The sequence below is a fragment of the Vipera berus genome (genome assembly GCF_964194415.1).
Source record: "Vipera berus genome assembly, chromosome: 8".
Classification (NCBI taxonomy): domain Eukaryota; kingdom Metazoa; phylum Chordata; class Lepidosauria; order Squamata; family Viperidae; genus Vipera; species Vipera berus.
Window position 1 is genome coordinate 11,396,188 of NC_138211.1, and position 17,539 is coordinate 11,413,726.

General features: G+C 41.2%; 1 protein-coding gene across 3 annotated transcripts in view; it reads right to left on the minus strand.

The window, feature by feature from the left end:
- The window catches only part of OGDH (oxoglutarate dehydrogenase), a 48,575-nt gene extending 36,036 nt beyond the window's left edge, over nt 1–12,539 (minus strand). For 2 of the 3 annotated variants that reach the window (XM_081333910.1, XM_081333909.1), the window contains exons 1-2: nt 12,437–12,538; nt 6,047–6,298 (exon numbers count right to left, since the gene is read on the minus strand). In XM_081333910.1, the coding sequence (XP_081190036.1) occupies nt 6,047–6,271 (225 nt within the window). In that variant the 5' untranslated portion in view covers nt 6,272–6,298; nt 12,437–12,538. Of the gene's footprint in view, nt 1–6,046; nt 6,299–12,436 lie in introns of all 3 variants that reach the window. The other variant, XR_014027246.1, reaches the window with a different exon arrangement.
- Between the last annotated feature and the right edge of the window lie 5,000 nt (nt 12,540–17,539).

Consider the following 17,539-nt stretch of genomic DNA (forward strand, 5'->3'; position numbering starts at 1 on the left):
CTGTAAATTTCATACTGCAGTGGTATCAGTCCCCATCATCACCTATTTTCAGCTTCATTTTTTTTATGCAACTGTATAGCACCCAACTACTCTATACAAGATGAATTTTAGGACAAAATCAGGACATAGTAACATGGATCTTGGGAAAAAAAATACCCAGACTCTGGCTACAAATTGTTGAATGCTTCAGATTTGATTCACAAACAACACAAAGATGGCAACAATCTGCAACTTTCTAAAGGAGCGCTTCTGAACTTTTCTTTCATTACTAATAAACATTTTCAGATTCAGCAAACAGTTTCATTTTATGATCTTTATGAAGAAGGGAAGAGTGGGAAGCCCTATTTCATGCAAGTAGGTGCTTGAAAATGGCAATAATTGCCTTGTGGTCTCTTCAGATACCACAGGATATATACGTTGGGACATGTTAACCAGAAGAACTCCAAGCAGTCTTAAAAAAAAATTGTGCTGACTGTTTGACCTAAGCATGGATCATCTACTCTGCTAAACCACTAATGGGCTTGTCTGTTTTTACTCAAAGGAATTCTTTTGGGTAAAACCGCTTCTACCCAATTTTTACCCGGGTTTTTGGGAAGCACTGGTTTAAAGCAACTACACCTTTTCTTGGGATCAAAGTTCTCTTCCAAATCATTTCCAAAGAGCTGCATAGCTTTGGATCCAATGGACACATTTCTTGACTATCAGTTTGCTATAGTGGTTAAGGTTTCGGGCTAAAAACCAGGAGACTGTGAGTTCTAGTTCCGCCTTAGGCAAGAAAGCTGAGAGAGTCACTTTGGACCAGTCAAGCTCCCTCAGCCCAATTCACCTCCCAGCATTTTTGTTGTGGGGAAAACAGGAGGGAGGAGTATTAGGTATGCTTGCCAACTTTATGAAAATTATAACGTGGGATTAAAGGAAACCTAATAAATAATTAGCCCATGCTTTGTCATGCATAAAAGAATTCTCTTTTCAAAACCCCAGACAAAACAGCTCTCAGTGCTAGTTGTTTTGATAAGGTTATAATCTTATATTGCTTTGCCAGATAGGAAAACAGTCAAGGATCAAACGGAGGATTCACAAGTCCTGATATAAAACTTTGACCTCTATTGCAATAAATTACTCAACTGGTCATCATAAAATGTGACAACATACAATGAGAAACATTGGCTAGGACAAAGAACACTATTTCTTCATAGCCTCTCCAACATGGTTTCTATTTCACCAATATTTCATTTAACAATTTTATTTAAAAGAAAAGCTTTAGGAAACAGATAAGATGCAGCAATATGAAAGCTTATAATTATTCTTACAATATACGTAATAGAGTATTTTCTACTATTAGACCAGTAGCAATAAACAGGGCAAAGGAGAGAAGCACACAAAATGCTTCACTATATTATTTTTTAATTAATACTCAGCTACTATAAACCATGTTTAAATTCCAAACATGTAAACGCTTCAACTGTTGGCACCTAAAATAATGCAAGATACGGCACAATGAAATGCATAATGTTCAGCATCACAGATTTAAAAAAAAACAACACCTTTTCCTGAGCCTTGAATAACCTGATGCTGCTATTAGGTATTCAAAATATAAGGGAAAATTAACTTGCTTATGAAACACTTGAGGAAAAAATGTCTAAGCTGCAAGCACAGATGTAGTATTTTTTTTCTACAAAGGAACATACTCAATTCTTTATTTCTCTTCAATAACTGAAGCAGTTCTAGATTGTTAAATGAGGTGATTGTATGAATACTTCTGATTCTAAATGCTACACATGTAATCTCAGATATTGTGGATATTAATAAAGCAGAGGAAATGAAAGCAACACAAGACCTACAACAGACATGTCAAACACAAGGCCCGGGGGCCAGATCCGGCCTGTGAAGTGGTTTCATGCGGCCCGTGAAGCCATCCTGGAAACAGTGAGGGAACGGCCCCCACTGCCTTGGCCCTGGCCCAGAGACCCTCCTTCTGCCAGGGACCCTCAGATCTGTCCCACTCCTGCCCAGGCCCCCATAGGCACCCTTGATGCGAACGATGTAGAGCTGGCCATGCCCACCCCGCAGGCCATACACACTTTAGCCACGCCCACCCAGTAGGCCACGCCCACCCAGGCCACACCCACCCAGCCCCGAGGGCAACTGCAATGCTGATGCGGCCCTCAATGAAATTGAGTTTGACACCCCTGACCTACAATATAACATATAATTCATAGGTCAGACAACTATTACGTGATCATTATGCTGACATACATCTCAAGCCATTAAAACTACACAAGATTTTACTGTTAAGCTTGTGACTGCCTTAGTCCAACACAAAAGATTATCTTTTGCATTTGATCAACAGCACCATCCCGGTTACCCCCATTCTCATTCTGTGGAGGGTAGCAACATAGTGCAACTATGAATAGAAAATGAACGGAGATTAATATATGGCCTCTATAGACATTTCCTTGCCTTCTGAAACAAATTAAACCTACAAAAAACCCACAGGTGCAGCTGAATTACAAAAATCTTTAGGAATACTAAGTCATTTCCCTGGTCAAGCTAGTTTTTGCTTCCTCCTATAATATTCAACGAGGATAAACTCCAGCAATCTGTGGAACACCAGGTATAAAGCACTTTCAGGAATTAGCATTGGATCACATTTTAGCAAAGGAACGATTAGTTAAGCCAGTAGTCAGGTTACATGATTCCTCCCCATGTAGACGTTACATTCTTCTTTTACTTTAGGGTTAGGGTGCAATCACACAGTTCAATTCAAAGATCAAAAGGACAGTAGGGAAGTTAGTTCCCTTTCAATGATAAAGTAGGTCTTATTTCCTCAACCACCATCCTCCCCTTGATCTCTACAAACAATGTTTCTGAGATTAGAATACCTAGCCTCTACCTCGAAAACAGAGACGTGCTGGACTGGGGCAAGGCAAACCCCACCCCCTGCCCCCCATATTCAGCAAATCTTTTTGCTGAGGACCCAAATATTCACATGTAAACAAAAACAATCAGAGCAACTCTCTCCTACTCTAAGATTTGTTGAAAGTCCTCTGCCATTCTAGTCTTCATTTTACCCAATTTTTTTAAGGACAGGAAACAAAGCATCTGCTAAGTGTTGCAAAGAAACCGAGGGTTTTCAGTTAGGTGACCCAGAATGGGCCGAGCCTGTATTAAATCACTTAGATGGTAATGAAAACTGCCCAAGCTATCTTGAGAGCCGGAAGAACTTTTGTGAGTGAAAAAAACAAACAATAGACTGGCATTTCATTTGATCTGGAGATCCTGTAGAAGATCTGAAGAGGAACATTGCATGCCCTGAATGAGGTAAGCAGCATCTTATGCAAAGGAAAAGGACAGTGAAAGCAACGTGTCACCCTCTGCCTATCCAAGTCTGAAATATTACAATCCCTTTGTTAGACTTGGTTCTATCAATTGCAACAGTCGATTGGGATTCTGCCATGGGTTAAAGGTCTTTCCCGGGAACAAACGTCCATCTCCTTTCCTAGAGAGGGGCTGAAGAAGTTTTAAAGTTCAGAACAAGATAGCATTTGGAAGCAGCTTAGGCAGAGGTCTCCTCAATTTGTTGAACTAAAAGGATGAGGTGGAACAGAATAATCAAGATTCTTTGCAAGATTCTTTTATTACAGCCAATCTCAATAAAAATAGCTTTAGCCTGCTTGTGGAATTGAATCCTGGTCTGGTCTACCCAGTGGTGCTTGACAGGAAGAGACAATATTTTCCACTAATAATTTTAGGGACTGTAATAAATGTAAATGTAAAAATGCAGAAGACCTAAAAAGTTAAAAAGAAAAAAAAAGCAAACAGGAAGAATAATTACAGCAATGTGGAGATATAAAAGGAATACTAAACTGAACAAAATGAATATTCAAATATAACACTGAACAAGGAATGTATTATGTATAGCCTGGAAAGGAAGTAGGTGGAAATGTTTTCAAAGGAATAACAAGAGGATGGGAAAGGGCAAAATACAGAAAGTCTTTTATTGCAAAAGAGATATTGGATGAAATATTCAAAGGAAATTATAGAGAAAATTGAGTTTAATTACTGAAAAAAGTGAGAGGGAACATTCAGAATGGAATTATAGAATTTGGTTTTTGCATTCCTCACTATTGATCATGTTCTTGAGGCAGTACTGAATCAATCATATTCAGCAATGTTTTGATGGCAATAGGTTTCCCAAATGTGGGGAGGGGGTTGCTCTGCTCTTTGGTTAGGACAGGGGTAGGCAACCTTGGCTCTTTTATGACTCGTGGACTTCAACTCCCAGAATTCCTGAGCCAGCCATGCTGAGGGAAAAGGGAGAGGTTTCCATACCACTTCAGACCAAAGAACCATTCTGGCTGAGGAATTCTGGGAGTTGAAGTCCACAAGTCATGAAGGGGCCATAGTTCCCCCATGCTGGCTCAGGAATTCTGGGAGTTGAAGTCCATGAGTCATAAAAGAGCCAAGGTTGCCTACCCCTGGGTTAGAAGAACCCTAGTTAGTTGAGTGGGTACCCTCGTAAAGTGGCTGTTTTTAATACTGGTTTGATTTTATGATTTTAAGTAATCTAGAAACTATGATATAGGTAGCATAGAAATGCATACCGGTATATCAGATTTTATTTGCAAACAACTCAATTTTTAAAGAATTTCTCACTGTAGAGAAAATAAAGAGTCCAAAAGAGAATGACATTTGGACCTGCACTTTTATATTTAAATAGGAGATTCCAAAAAGCAGAGAGAGAATCCAAGTTGTACTTTCAGAATATTTCGCTACCAAATAGAGGCACCTTAATTTCTAGAGCATTTTATGGGCTTATAAATGGTATTTATTCTGAAAAAAGGCAGTACAAATTCTGCCAGCCTAATAAATAGCAGTATTGTTTTATGATTCTTCATTTTTCAGTGGCAGTTGGATCAGTGTAAAAAAACATTTCAACAGGCCAAATATCAGTCAATGTCATTAGTCAACTGAGTGTCTGAGTTCTACATTTGTTTTAAATTGTCTACATGCTTCAGAGCAAAAGTTATTGCAGTGCTTAACCTTGAACTATCTCTAACATGAACTTATTCTATATTTCCTTTTTGCTTTGTCACTACCTTGGAAACTACATCCTGAATTAGCCAGTTTTACAATAGGTCAGCAGACCTAATTACTATGCCATAAATCTTTGACCTTCAAACAAGTCTCCAGGTTTTTATTTAGTCTTATCTCATCAGGAAGGGACTACTTTCTCTAAGAAAACTTTAGAAAACGTATTGGTGTCGCAACTACCTTGAGCTGTGAACAGAAACTCAAAGTTCAAATATGTAATGATCATCAATTAAATCCAATTGAGCATTATGGACTTCATGTCCTGTTCCAGCCCAATTCTTTCTAATGGCCACATTTTGCAGTCCAATTCAAAAGATTTCTTCCTCAAAGCAGTAACCAGTACTAATGAGTCCTCTATTATAGAGTTTGCAAACAGTGCAATAGAAAAATAGGACCAGTTATGCATCTCATCACATACAGTTTTATCCTCTGGTATGTCGTGACATATAGAAATAATGTTAGCACAAACAAAACAATCTTGGCCCTTGCAAACTGCACCTTGCACTCGTTCTTGAAATAATAAAACAGTATAGAGCCAATTACACAACAATACAAACAGTTCAGAATATAAACATATAAACAGTACGAATGCTTTTCTCCAATCCGTGATCCATCTCTATTACTTCAGAAGAAAAAATCCACAGATGCTTTGTGATTCCTCAGATAATAATCAAGAGAAATAGCTCTTTTTTTTGTATCCTTGACGAAATCAGGAGACCGATTTTTTAGGGGAAGATGATCACAGACTTCTCAAATTTGTTCCAATGTTGCCTTTTTCATTGGTGTTGTGCTGCATTGACCAGGTTTCTGTAGAACTGGAATGAATTCAAAGGTTCCAGCATCATCTTCAAATGGAGTTTCTGCCATGACCAACTGTACTTACCTGAAAATGTTTAATCTTACCACCGTGAGTACCAAAGTGCAGTTTTATTCAAGGGAGGCTACTCCTTACCTTATGTACACTTTTTGGATTTTCCAACCAAGCATAGTACATTTCCTCCACATAATTTGAACTAGTCCCACTCAAAAATGGCTCAGCAGCAACAGGTGCACTGTAGCACCTGATCGGTTGAAACGTCCTTGGTGCTGCTGCTGGTTTGTTTTGAGATACTGTCTTAACAGTCTGTGAGGCAGTCAATGGCCTTAGTTTACTAGCACAAGTCCTTAAGTGAAACATTTTTGTCCTGCAGCAACAGACAGGTTCCTGTCGGGAGAAAAATAAAAAGTGAGTCAGCGATTAAAACAAAAGTACATAAGACTATTAATCAAGCTTCACTATGAGTTCATTATTAGTTACAGAACTCTCATAATATAGTAGATGCAACAGATTTAATGAATACTTTTTGTATATCACCCTGGAACCTCTGCTAATGGGCATTATATACATATTTAAAATACAGTATAGCAAACAGTTAAGTGCACTGAAGTCAACACAGAATACGGCAATTTATATTTAGAGTCTTTCACTATTCACACCGAGAATAAAAGAGATATGGTGGATCCAGCTAAGAAACAGTTCATGCTGTTTCCCTTACAGATCTAGAAACCAAAGAACTGAAAAATATTAGGTAGTGAATTATATAGCTTGTGCTGTCTACTCTTACTGGCACTACTACTTTCCATCTATCCTATAATTTAGCTGATGATGCAAGCTCTTATCCCAAAAGCTTCCACTTGCAGAACTGAACAATATTTTCCACAGATAGCAGTCTCTGTCTACCGTCTATTCACACTCGCCCAGGTTTTCCCCGTGAACTCTCTTATGAATCCATTCACTGTTTCAATGCTGCCATATGCTAAATAAATAATAACTGTTTCGGTGCTAACTTTCCCTTCATACATAGTTTTTTGCACATCAACAAAGTCAGAAGAATGTGACAATTTGAACACCTGAATTTTCTCTAGTGCATTATTCTGAAAAGCAGCTGCTTGCAATTAGGTTTAAAATGATTTTCTTTAAGAATTCCTTTGTACTGGGCCTCAAAATAAATTATTAGTAAGAGATAGCTGTTTATAAGTCACACAATACAAGGCAGTTTGAAGAATTCCAACATGAAACAATGTCCAAGAGAGTAATAGCGTTGTCAGTTCTTCATCAAAAATAATAACAGTCTTAGGATTCCTTAAAGCAGCGGCTCCCAACCTTTTGGGCACCAGGGACCGGTTCCGTGGAGAGAGGTTTTTTCCGTGGACCGGAAGACACGTGGTTTCGTGTGTTTCCTGCATCCTGTGGATGGGGCTTTGCTTGTTTGCATGGACTGGTTTCTGGCATGCTGCAGACCGGTGCTGGTCCACGAACTGGGGGTTGGAAACCCCTGACTTAAAGGATAACTCAGTTTATTATTGCCTATATTTTAACGCCTCACAGTCCATTTCATCGGAGGAAATATCAGTTATTATATATTATATTATGCACTCACCTTTGTACTGATTATGCTAGAAGGGAGGGTCTGTAATCACAACATCCTGATTTCAGTTATGTGGATTCAATTAAAAAAAAAGATGCCTCAGAGCATTTGGGACTATGAACATAGTACCTGTTTAAAAAATATTTAAAACATCTGAACAGTTTTGAAGTCCGTACGCTATGCTGGGAAAAGTTGCAACTATTTTAAAGAGTTACAGACAGGTATTATGTTTGTGCTCCTGCATTCTCCAAAGAACACACTTTGAAACTAAATTCCAAACTCTGGTCACCACTAATAAATATACAACTACCAAAAATATTACTTGTTTCTAGTTACTATATATATAGTATTTATTAGGCTTAAAGTAGTTCATAGTTTGATAGATTTTAACTTAACTTTGGAAAGTTTAAAATGAAGTTCATTATAAAAATTTTTTTTTTGATTCTTTGAAACTTATTGCTTTAGCTAAATCAGTTATTTTAGAATCTATTCATTTCTTAAGCATCTACTTAACTCAATTGTTAAGTGTCTCACAAATATTAAACTAATCAAGGCTACTATTAAAATTATTAAACTACAGAATGGTCCAACACTTTAGTCTCCTTTCAGATGCTGGTTTTATGTTTATTTAAAATATTTAATTTCCTTGGTGCCCATTGATAAGTACAGATAAATCCAAATAAATAAAAGTTGCTTCCCAATCTTCTTACTTCTTAGTAGGTAAGGTATTGTTCCAGGCTCATAATTATCATGGTTTAGAATCATATGCCTATTTTCAGCAATCACATGGAAGCCTAATTTTGTTGGTTTTGCAACAAAAAACAAGCATGATTGTTCTGGAAATTAGAAAATGGAAGCCTTTATTTAAAGCAGTATTTCAAAAAAGAAAAAGGAGAGTTCCTTGGCAAATTAAATTGTCAAATTAATTTACCCTGCCATCATCCATTAATGAGAGGCTAATTTATCTGAATGGATACAATTAATATGAAACACGACTGCTACATTTGCATTTGCTTTATCCTGATACCACTATTTTGCTTCTTCATCTGGAGAAGATGAATCTTTCTAATTTCCTGGAGGAAACATACACAAACACAGTTTAGGTAGCTGAAACCAATTGAGATGGAGGTCTTTAATAGATGCACAATAATATACTCTTGAAGACAATGTTTCTCTTACACATGTGATAGAAAGCTAGGTGCAGGAAACAAGCTCTCACTCCACTAACTCAGCTGATAATTGCAAGGTGACCCCTTTTCAAGATCACTTAATAAAGAAAGGGAACATTCTGCTGACTTCCTTCCCATTCAGAATGTTTGTGGCTTAATGGGAATTACCGCCTTTCTGTTGATATTATGTATATACTACAGAGAATCCTAAGATACTTTTAATACACTTTATACAATAGTAGAATGACTTTTTAGTATTAAAATGTGTTTTGAAGACACAAACAATACTTCCTTAAGCCTCTTGTTTCAAAGATACTGTATCTACTTAGTTATAGTACACAAACACCAACATTCATTTTGCCCTGGTTTAAATATCACGAATAGAGTTAAAAAGACAGCATACTGCCTCTAAGACAGTGCTATTCAATATCTCATTATATTCAATTGATAAAATGAATAGGATACATTCATTTTACCTGAGTAATCTGAATTACTTTACTAACAAAATGATCTGGCTTAATGGTAGACCATCATGTATTTGCCAGGTATACACAAAAGGAAGAATGCTGAGACTTGGAAAAACTACCTCAACACAAAGCATACATTACAATTTACATAAGTCTTTTTGTTTAAAAAAAAACTACACAAAAAAAGTTTTCTTAAAAGGGCACTGCAAGGTTCTTTACTACAGTATTACTGTGTAAAGCGATTGCCCGAACAACACAAGGACAAGAGAAGGAGCAACTTTTTAAAGTAGCTCTGAATATAAAACATGAAACACAATTTACAAGACTTCATCCAGCCTGATAAGAATTTATGAAGGTTTAATAACTAGGACCTTATACCCAGAAACAACAGGCGCTTACAATTTACTGTACACAGACTTATATTTTAAGTGAGAGAAAATCTCAATTGAGATTTCCTTCCTTGTAACTACACAAGGGAGGGCGAATCAACTGAACACAGTCACCTTGGAGAAGAATATATGGAGTTAGCTTTGTTTTTCCATGAGGTATAGTAACCACTCTGGCTATTTCTGTCATTTCTCCCTCTTGAAATTGAACCAAATGTCCAGTGGTTACCTCTGTCTGTCTTCCTCCTGCAACACGTACTAAATAGTAAGTGCCTAAGTTCCTAAAAACTTATATCCGCTATTGGCTCAGCAAGCAATACATTTTCCTTACCTCATTTCTTGTGTTCTAGGGGCCCTTAGACACTTTGGCTAAATTCATGAAACACTGTAAAACTATCTTTATGAAACACAATTGCTATCTTTCACACAACTGGCAAAGAGAATGGCTAAATTCCCACAGGAGGCTGAAGTACAGGCTCCATCAACCTAAATTTAATTTAACACAATGTGTTATGCGCAAGATGATAAATACTATATGGTACAATGTTTAAGTTCCAACATGAATGGAGGAGACTCAATTTATAGTCGTGTGATGTGCCTTCGAGTCAATGTTGACACCTGGTGACTGGATTGGATTGAATAAATCCCTGCCGTTTTCTTGGCAAGGATTTTCAGAAGAGGTTTACCATTGCCTTCCTAGAACTAAAAGACAATGGCTGGCCTAAGGTCACTCACAATTTCCCTTTCTGGTCTGGTGCCTTTACCATTACACCAAAGTGATTCTCTTATATATATATGTAAATTTGGTAGTTTTTGGTAACATTTGGCCAGTCTCTAAAGAACTTATTTTGTTTAAAGAATTCACCGATTCTTGCTAACCTGTCAACATGCTGCTGTTCATTTAAAAGTTTGAGATCCAAACATGTATAGGGCAGCTCCTCTAATTTTTTTGCCTAAAATATGTTGGCGGATGCTTTCTCTTTTAAAAAGCTCTTGAAAATTGAAATTAGTTAAAGAGAAAAGATTCTCTCCCTGCATATGATGTTACTCACTATAGAATATGCTTCACAGGAAGTTAAATGTACTGCCAACTTTACTGGTTCTTAGGTGGCAAGCAAAACTTATTTTTTTTTAAAAAATAACTATTTATAGTATTTCATTGCTACTGTGTCCCAAATGTCTTAATTTTATATGCTTTAATCTTACTGGAACTTTTCTCCCTTCACTTGTATAGTAAATATGAGCATTAAAAGTAAGTAGAAAGAGGGAGAGAGCCATGTATCCAGTGTCTTTAGGAGAAGGTCAAATAGTTTATTTTACAATATTTCAGACTTATCCCAACCCAATAGGCTTTTGATATGTGGGTTTGATTTATCTTTGGATTCACCTAGACACAATTTATTGAGTAAATCACAACTTACTGGATCCCCACAACATCCTAAGCCAAAGACCAAGACTGACAATCCATAGCAGTTCATATCAAGGACTAGACCAGCAGTCAGCAACCTGAAACAGTGAAAGAGCCACTCGGAACTGGTTCCCTCACAAAAGGAAAAACTGGGAGCCGCAAAAAATGTGTGCACATGCGCGTACATGCGCGCATGCACAGAACAGGGTTTGACTGAAGAGTGGAGCCAAGGCGAGATATGCACCTACCCTGCATATTTGAATTGATTGGTTGAACTTTTTTAGTCCCACTTTTTTTTTGGACTGCACATGGCAGTGGACTGGGAGCTGCAGGAGACGGCTGAAAGAGCCGCATGCGGCTCCGGAGCCGCGGGTTGCAGACCTGTGGACTAGACTAACCACAAACATGGCTCACACGGTTTGTGCTTAAATGTGCATAGGACTACCCAGATTTATACTGCCAATAAGGCAGCAAAGCGTTAAACAAGACTTTCCTGTAGCTCAAGTGCTTCTCAAACCTGGCAACTTTAATAAGTGCGGACTTCCAACTTCCAGAATTGCCCAGACCAGGGGTAGGCAACCTCGGCTCTTTTATGACTCATGGACTTCAACTCCCAGAATTCCTGAGCCAGCCAAGCTGGCTCAGGAATTCTGGGAGTTGAAGTCCATGAGTCATAAAAGAGCCGAGGTTGCCTACCCCTGGCCCAGACAGTAAAAGCTGGGGGATTGTGGGAGTTGAAGTCTACACCCCTCTTTAAAAGTTGCCCAGTTGGAGAAACACCGTTTTGAAAAGTCTTTGCCGCACGTTTTGCAGCCCACACAAGAGAACAACTAAGTGTGTAGAAGAAAGCTTTTTTCTATCCAAAGTCCCTGACAGATCTTTGCCACAGTGTGTAAAGTTTTTTCTCTCTCTACCAAAAGTCACTGTCAGCGTTGCTGTTTCATCAATCTGGGACTTCAAACAGGTCTAATTACTAGCGCTTGGCCGCTTCCTTTCCCCCACTTCCATTCATAAGAAGGGGAACCGGCCAAGGGGGGCCTTCTCGGCTCCCTTCGCGCTCCATATGGTTCCTAAGCGACTCCTCCGCCCAGAAAATGGCCCACCCGACAGGCTTCTCCGAGGAAAGGAGACCGGCCCGGTGCTGGCAAAGGCGGAAGAAGCCAACTTGAGTCAGCCAGCCGGCCGGCCGGCAATGCTCCCAAATGGAAGGCGTGGGGGGGGGGGGGGAAGGATGGCGGAGCGGAGCAGCGCATGCGCAGGTAAGTCGAGAAGGCGCGCGGGGTCTGACTGACTGCCCGCTCGCCCACCCATCCGCCGTTCCATCCCGAGCGGCGTCGCTTCAAGGACTCTCCGGCCTGGACGACCGTCCCGGCCTCCGGGAAGGGCGGCGTCGGCCGTCGACACCCCGATAGTTCCTCCTCGCCCGTGGCTTTTGGGGGCCCCGCTTAGCGCCTCAGCCCCCAGCGCCGCCGCGCTCTCCCCCCTCCCCCACACGGCCCGTTACCTGCCAGCGCCTCTTCGGTCTTTTCCGCCGCCCCCCGCGCGCTCGGCTTGACAGCGCCAACAACTGGCCCCGCCTCTGCCGCTCGCTACGTCATCACGCACGCACGCAGGCCGGCCGGCCCTAGAGTTAGAAAGGGAGAGACGGAGGGAGGGGCCTGCTCGCCTAATCCTGCAAAGGGAGGAGAAGGGGGCTCGGAAGGGAGACCACCGGGAGATCCCGGCATGAGAGGCTCGGCCGGAAGTCAGGAGAAAGTTCTCGACGGCTGCGCTGTGGCTGAGAAATGTTAAAGGGCGTCTCCGTGAAGGCACCCGGAGCTGAGATCAACTGGAAGGTTTTCACAAAAGGGAAATCAGAACCGGTTAGAAGCTTGGATGGGATAAAAGGTAAAGGTAAAGGTTCCCCCGCACGTGCGTGCTAGTCGTTTCCGACTCTAGGGGCCGGTGCTCATCTCCGTTTCAAAGCCGAAGAGCCAGCGCTTGTCCGAGGACGTCTCCGTGGTCATGTGGCCGGCATGACTAGACGCCAAAGGCGCACGGAACGCTGTTACCTTCCCACCGTAGTGGTCCCTATTTTTCTACTTGCATTTTTACATGCTTTCGAACTGCTAGGTTGGCAGAAGCTGGGACGAGTAACAGGCGCTCACTCTGCTACGCGGCACTCGGGATTTGACCCGCCAAACTGCCGACCATCTGATCGACAAGCTCAGCGTCCTAACCCACTGAGCCACCGCGTCCCTTGGATGGGATACCAAGAGGAAATTCCAATAAGTTATGGTCGAATGTAATGAGGTCATCGGCTTTCGCGAGCTATAGCTCACTTCTGTACATCCAAGTAAAGTCATGAAAACATGCTTTTCAATAAAATTGGTGAGCCGGGAAAGGTCCTGCGACTCCTGATTTTTTTCCCCCCCTCAGAGATGTGGTAAACTCTTCAGTGCTCTCCTACAATATATGGACGAGAGATCTTATTTGTGAGAACCTGTATTGTTAGAATTAGATTCCACAATGTAAGTATTAAACATCACGTCCAGAAAATGCAAAATGTTTACAGAACATTTTGTGTTCTGTTTCTCTTTTAGCGATTTGCTTATATCGGCACAAAAGCATTCTGGCTTTCTCCCTGCATTCCATAAAAAGTTTTCCCTTCTTTGCAACTTTGAAAACGGAGCGAAATGAAAATGTGGGAAATGAATGAAGAAGTTCACTCTTTAGGTGCCTTTTTTGTTTAGCTCTACGGAAGAAACCTGCTTCCGACGGATCACGTGGAGGAAAATACACGCCCTGGCAGTTTGCAGCTTTGCTAAATTCCACAGCTGTTAGAGGCGGAGGCCGTTTGAAAGAACGAACCCTTTTCTCCAATTTACAGAGGAAAAGCGTGCATGTTTATGTTGACTTACCCAGGAAGTTCCGCTGCGCGTCAGTGAGCTTACTTCCTCTGAAAATATAGTCCTGCCAGGTTTTACGCCCCTTCCTTACGCAACGAGCATTTTATGATCCCAACAACGTCCCTTCGAGGTAGGCCAGGGGAAACACTAGCGACCCGAAGGCTCCCCAGTAGAACATCGCCATGAAAAGTGGAGAGACGTTCGCGTCTATTGTGCGACTCTTTAATTTCTCTCGCAGGGACAAATGATGGCTAGAGTTGAAACCAGAAGTAGAATATAGATCTCCCCAAAGTGGGGGCGTTTGAGTAAGGGAACTGGGTGCTCTCATGAATCCAGGGGTTTATAGTGGACGATGGGTTTTTGGGTTTTTTTTGCCAAATCCAAAGGAGCTGCATATCTAATTATCTCAATCCCCAATCTACGAATGGGAATTCTGGAATCCGATTGGGAAAGACTGAAATACGGGATATACTGCACATTACAGCAGAGCGCGTGTCTTTAACGTACGATGCAACAAATGGGGCTTCTACTTAACCTGGTAACTGAATTAACCCGAGTTCACACCATACCTTTAATAGGGTCATTGAGAAACCTAGGAGCTTCAGTAGTTCCAATCTTGGTTATTATGATTTTTTTTTTTGGAGATGTGGGGAGGTTGGTGGTGCGGCGTGCAATAATGGGGAGATGTCACACCCGCCGGGGAGGACTTGATGATGGCTTATTGTTTCGTGCAAACGCCAAAAAAAAAAAGCGGTTCAGTTCAGCCTTTGGATTCGACGCAACGCAGCCAGCCATTATCTATCTGGGTTTACCCCACCGCGCTGAATGATAAAGCAAACCGGGCTGGCCCCGCAGTTCGCGAGGGCAGGCAACGCCCCAGAAGCTACAAACCAGGGATCTTCAAACCTGGCCCTTTTATGATTTGTGGACTTCAACTCCCAGAATTCCTCAGCCAGCATGCCTGGCTGAGGAATTCTGGGAGTTGAAGTCCACAAGTCATAAAAGGGCCAAGTTTGAAGACCCCCTGCTACAAACCAACCGGGCCAAACTGAAGTTCGGCGGACTTCGGAGAAGAAACCCGGAGCGCCAGCGCCCCCTTCGGCCAGTTCGCGGGACTCGGCGTTTCCTCGCCTGCCTTGCCCGCGGCGGCGGCGGTGTTGGCGGCGATTGCAACGTGGGGAAGTCCTTGCCCAGCGGGCTCGTCCGGTTTTCGGGGTAGGAAACGCCCGTCCGGCCCCTGGGCGAGGCCTCGCCCGGTCTTGTTTGCTCCGAAGCGGCGCGCCAGGGTAAGCTGGCCCGCTTCCACCATCTCGGAGCGAGCCGCTTTTCCGTCTTCAGCGGAGCTGAGCGCGGCCGAACTTTGCTCAGCGTTTTGAGATAGCTGGGCCGCCGATTTATTTATTATTTTTTTATTTTTTATTTTAATTCCATTTATATCCCGCCGTTCTCCGAAGACTCAGGGCGGCTTACAAGCTTAGCAGTAGCCTTCATTCTATGTATATGCCTGCTTATTAGGGCTTTCATACACACCCCAAGCGGCATTATTACAAAGTCAGCTTATTGCCCCCAACAATCTGGGTCCTCATTTTACCTACCTCGGAAGGATGGAAGGCTGAGTCAACCTTGAGCCTGGTGGGATGCGAACCTGCAATAATTGCAGGCAGCTGGTGTTGACTTTTGTTTCCCAGAAGAGGAAAGGGCTCGTGAAAATTTACGGCCCGTGTATACAGATATTCTTAAAAGAGAGATCGGTTATGCAAATATATGTATCGCGTGTATTTGGGGTTAATTTATTAATATTTAAATCGCTACTCTTACCGTAAGGAAAAAAGATTAAACCTACTCCGTGCCGTCGACATCTCTGAATAAACTTCCCGTCAGTCCTCCAGGTGATAATAGGTGTGTTCCAATATAGAAAGGAAATTCTTGAGGCCTTTTTTAGGGAGTTGAAGGAGAACTGATGCATCAGATTACCGGTATGTTACTCGTTTGGGTATTGAAATTTCTGCAAGAAAATAATCTTGCTCGGAGAGCACCAAGGACCCCGCAGTCCTCTTCCGCCTCCTCCTCCTCCTCACAAACCCCACTCCCTTCTAACACTGATGATGTTACCTAGTTGGGTAATGAAATGCCTGCAAGAAAACAACCAAGCTCAGAGAGCACCAAGGACCCCACAGTTCAACTCTGAACTACAGATACTCTTCTCCATTTTTTCCCTTGCTTGTGGCTAGCGTATCGACTAGACAAAAATTTATTCAAAGGAACCATGATAAAAAAGCCTTACTTTTATGTAGGGCCAGCAGATCTGGGCTTAAAAATCTGGGTGACCTGTTCATGGCATCAGAGCCACATTTGCTAACTTGAGTTTTGCAACCCACATCTGGTAGTCTTATGTATTTGCTACAATCTCTTGAAAAGAGTGAATCAAAGTGAAAATAAAAGCAGTCTTGTAAATGTCTTTTATTTTCACCTTGATTCATGAGGGGGAGCCAGAGGACAATCTGTTCACCACAAGTCACAAGGACTCAACACCCGCCTCCAAATAGTTTTAAGAAGACTATTTCTTCATAATATGAAAACCAAGAGGTTTTTCTTGGTATTAGGCTTCGTAGTTTTATTTCAGAATGGTTCCTGACTTACCCCCAAGTCTGACTGGGTCAGAAATAAGAAGATGGCTTGTATGCTTGGTTCTGGGACCTTATCATGGTTTCTTTCCATAAATTTCCAGTGGGTAGGGGGAAGGCAAGATTCTTCGAACCGTATTTTTTAGGATGTTCTAAGGTAGTTTTGCAAAACCTGATACCATCTGAATGTCTGTTGGACAAGTTGTTTGGAAACCAGGTTGGCAAACTCTACAAGATAGACTTCAGGTTATGACTATAATGATGCTAGCCCATCACCTTTGTAACTTGTGACAGTTATAAATTGACCAACCTGATTTCATAACCATTTTTTGCCACAGTCGTTATGTGACCATCACAGTTGTTAAGTGGGCCAGTAGCTCACTGTCGGTCAGTTTTGCCCAAAACTGAAAATAAATGCTGATTTTCAGCCAAACTATTATAAAACATGGTCATGTGTTCGAAGGTTCTTGCATGGATTTAATGTTGGATTTGCAAATGGTTTCTAAAACCTTGAAGAAATATTTCAAAAAGAAGGGAAAAAGTGCATGAAATTCTATCCCAGAACAGCAGTTTGATGACTTAAAAAGATCAAGATTGTCAGAACCAAAAGAACGGAATATAAAGTTGACTTGTTTGACCAAGGTTAAAGTAAATACTTCTATAAAATTCTGAAAACCCTTTATGAACTTTCTGCCAGTGCTTGGACAGAAATGAATGATTTTTGGATTTGTGAATGGATAAGAAGGGGGGGATATTATGGGAAAAATTATATTTGCCTGCACGTTGCAAAGAACATTGGGAGTCGCTTCTTGGATATTCTTTTTTCTTAGATCTTTTTTATTTCCTTTCTTTTGTATTTTTCTTTCCTTTTTTGCACTTTGCATTTGCTTTCTATTTTTCTTTCTTTCTGATTTTAGTTTATATTCTTTTAGTATCATTAAACTCTTCAATAATCTAGACAGCACACTAAAAAGCAGAGACATCACCCTGTCAACAAAAGTGCACATAGTCAAGGCTATGGTCTTCCCAGTTGCAATGTATGGCAGTGAAAGTTGGACCATAAGAAAGGCCGAGCGCCAAAGAATTGAGGCCTTT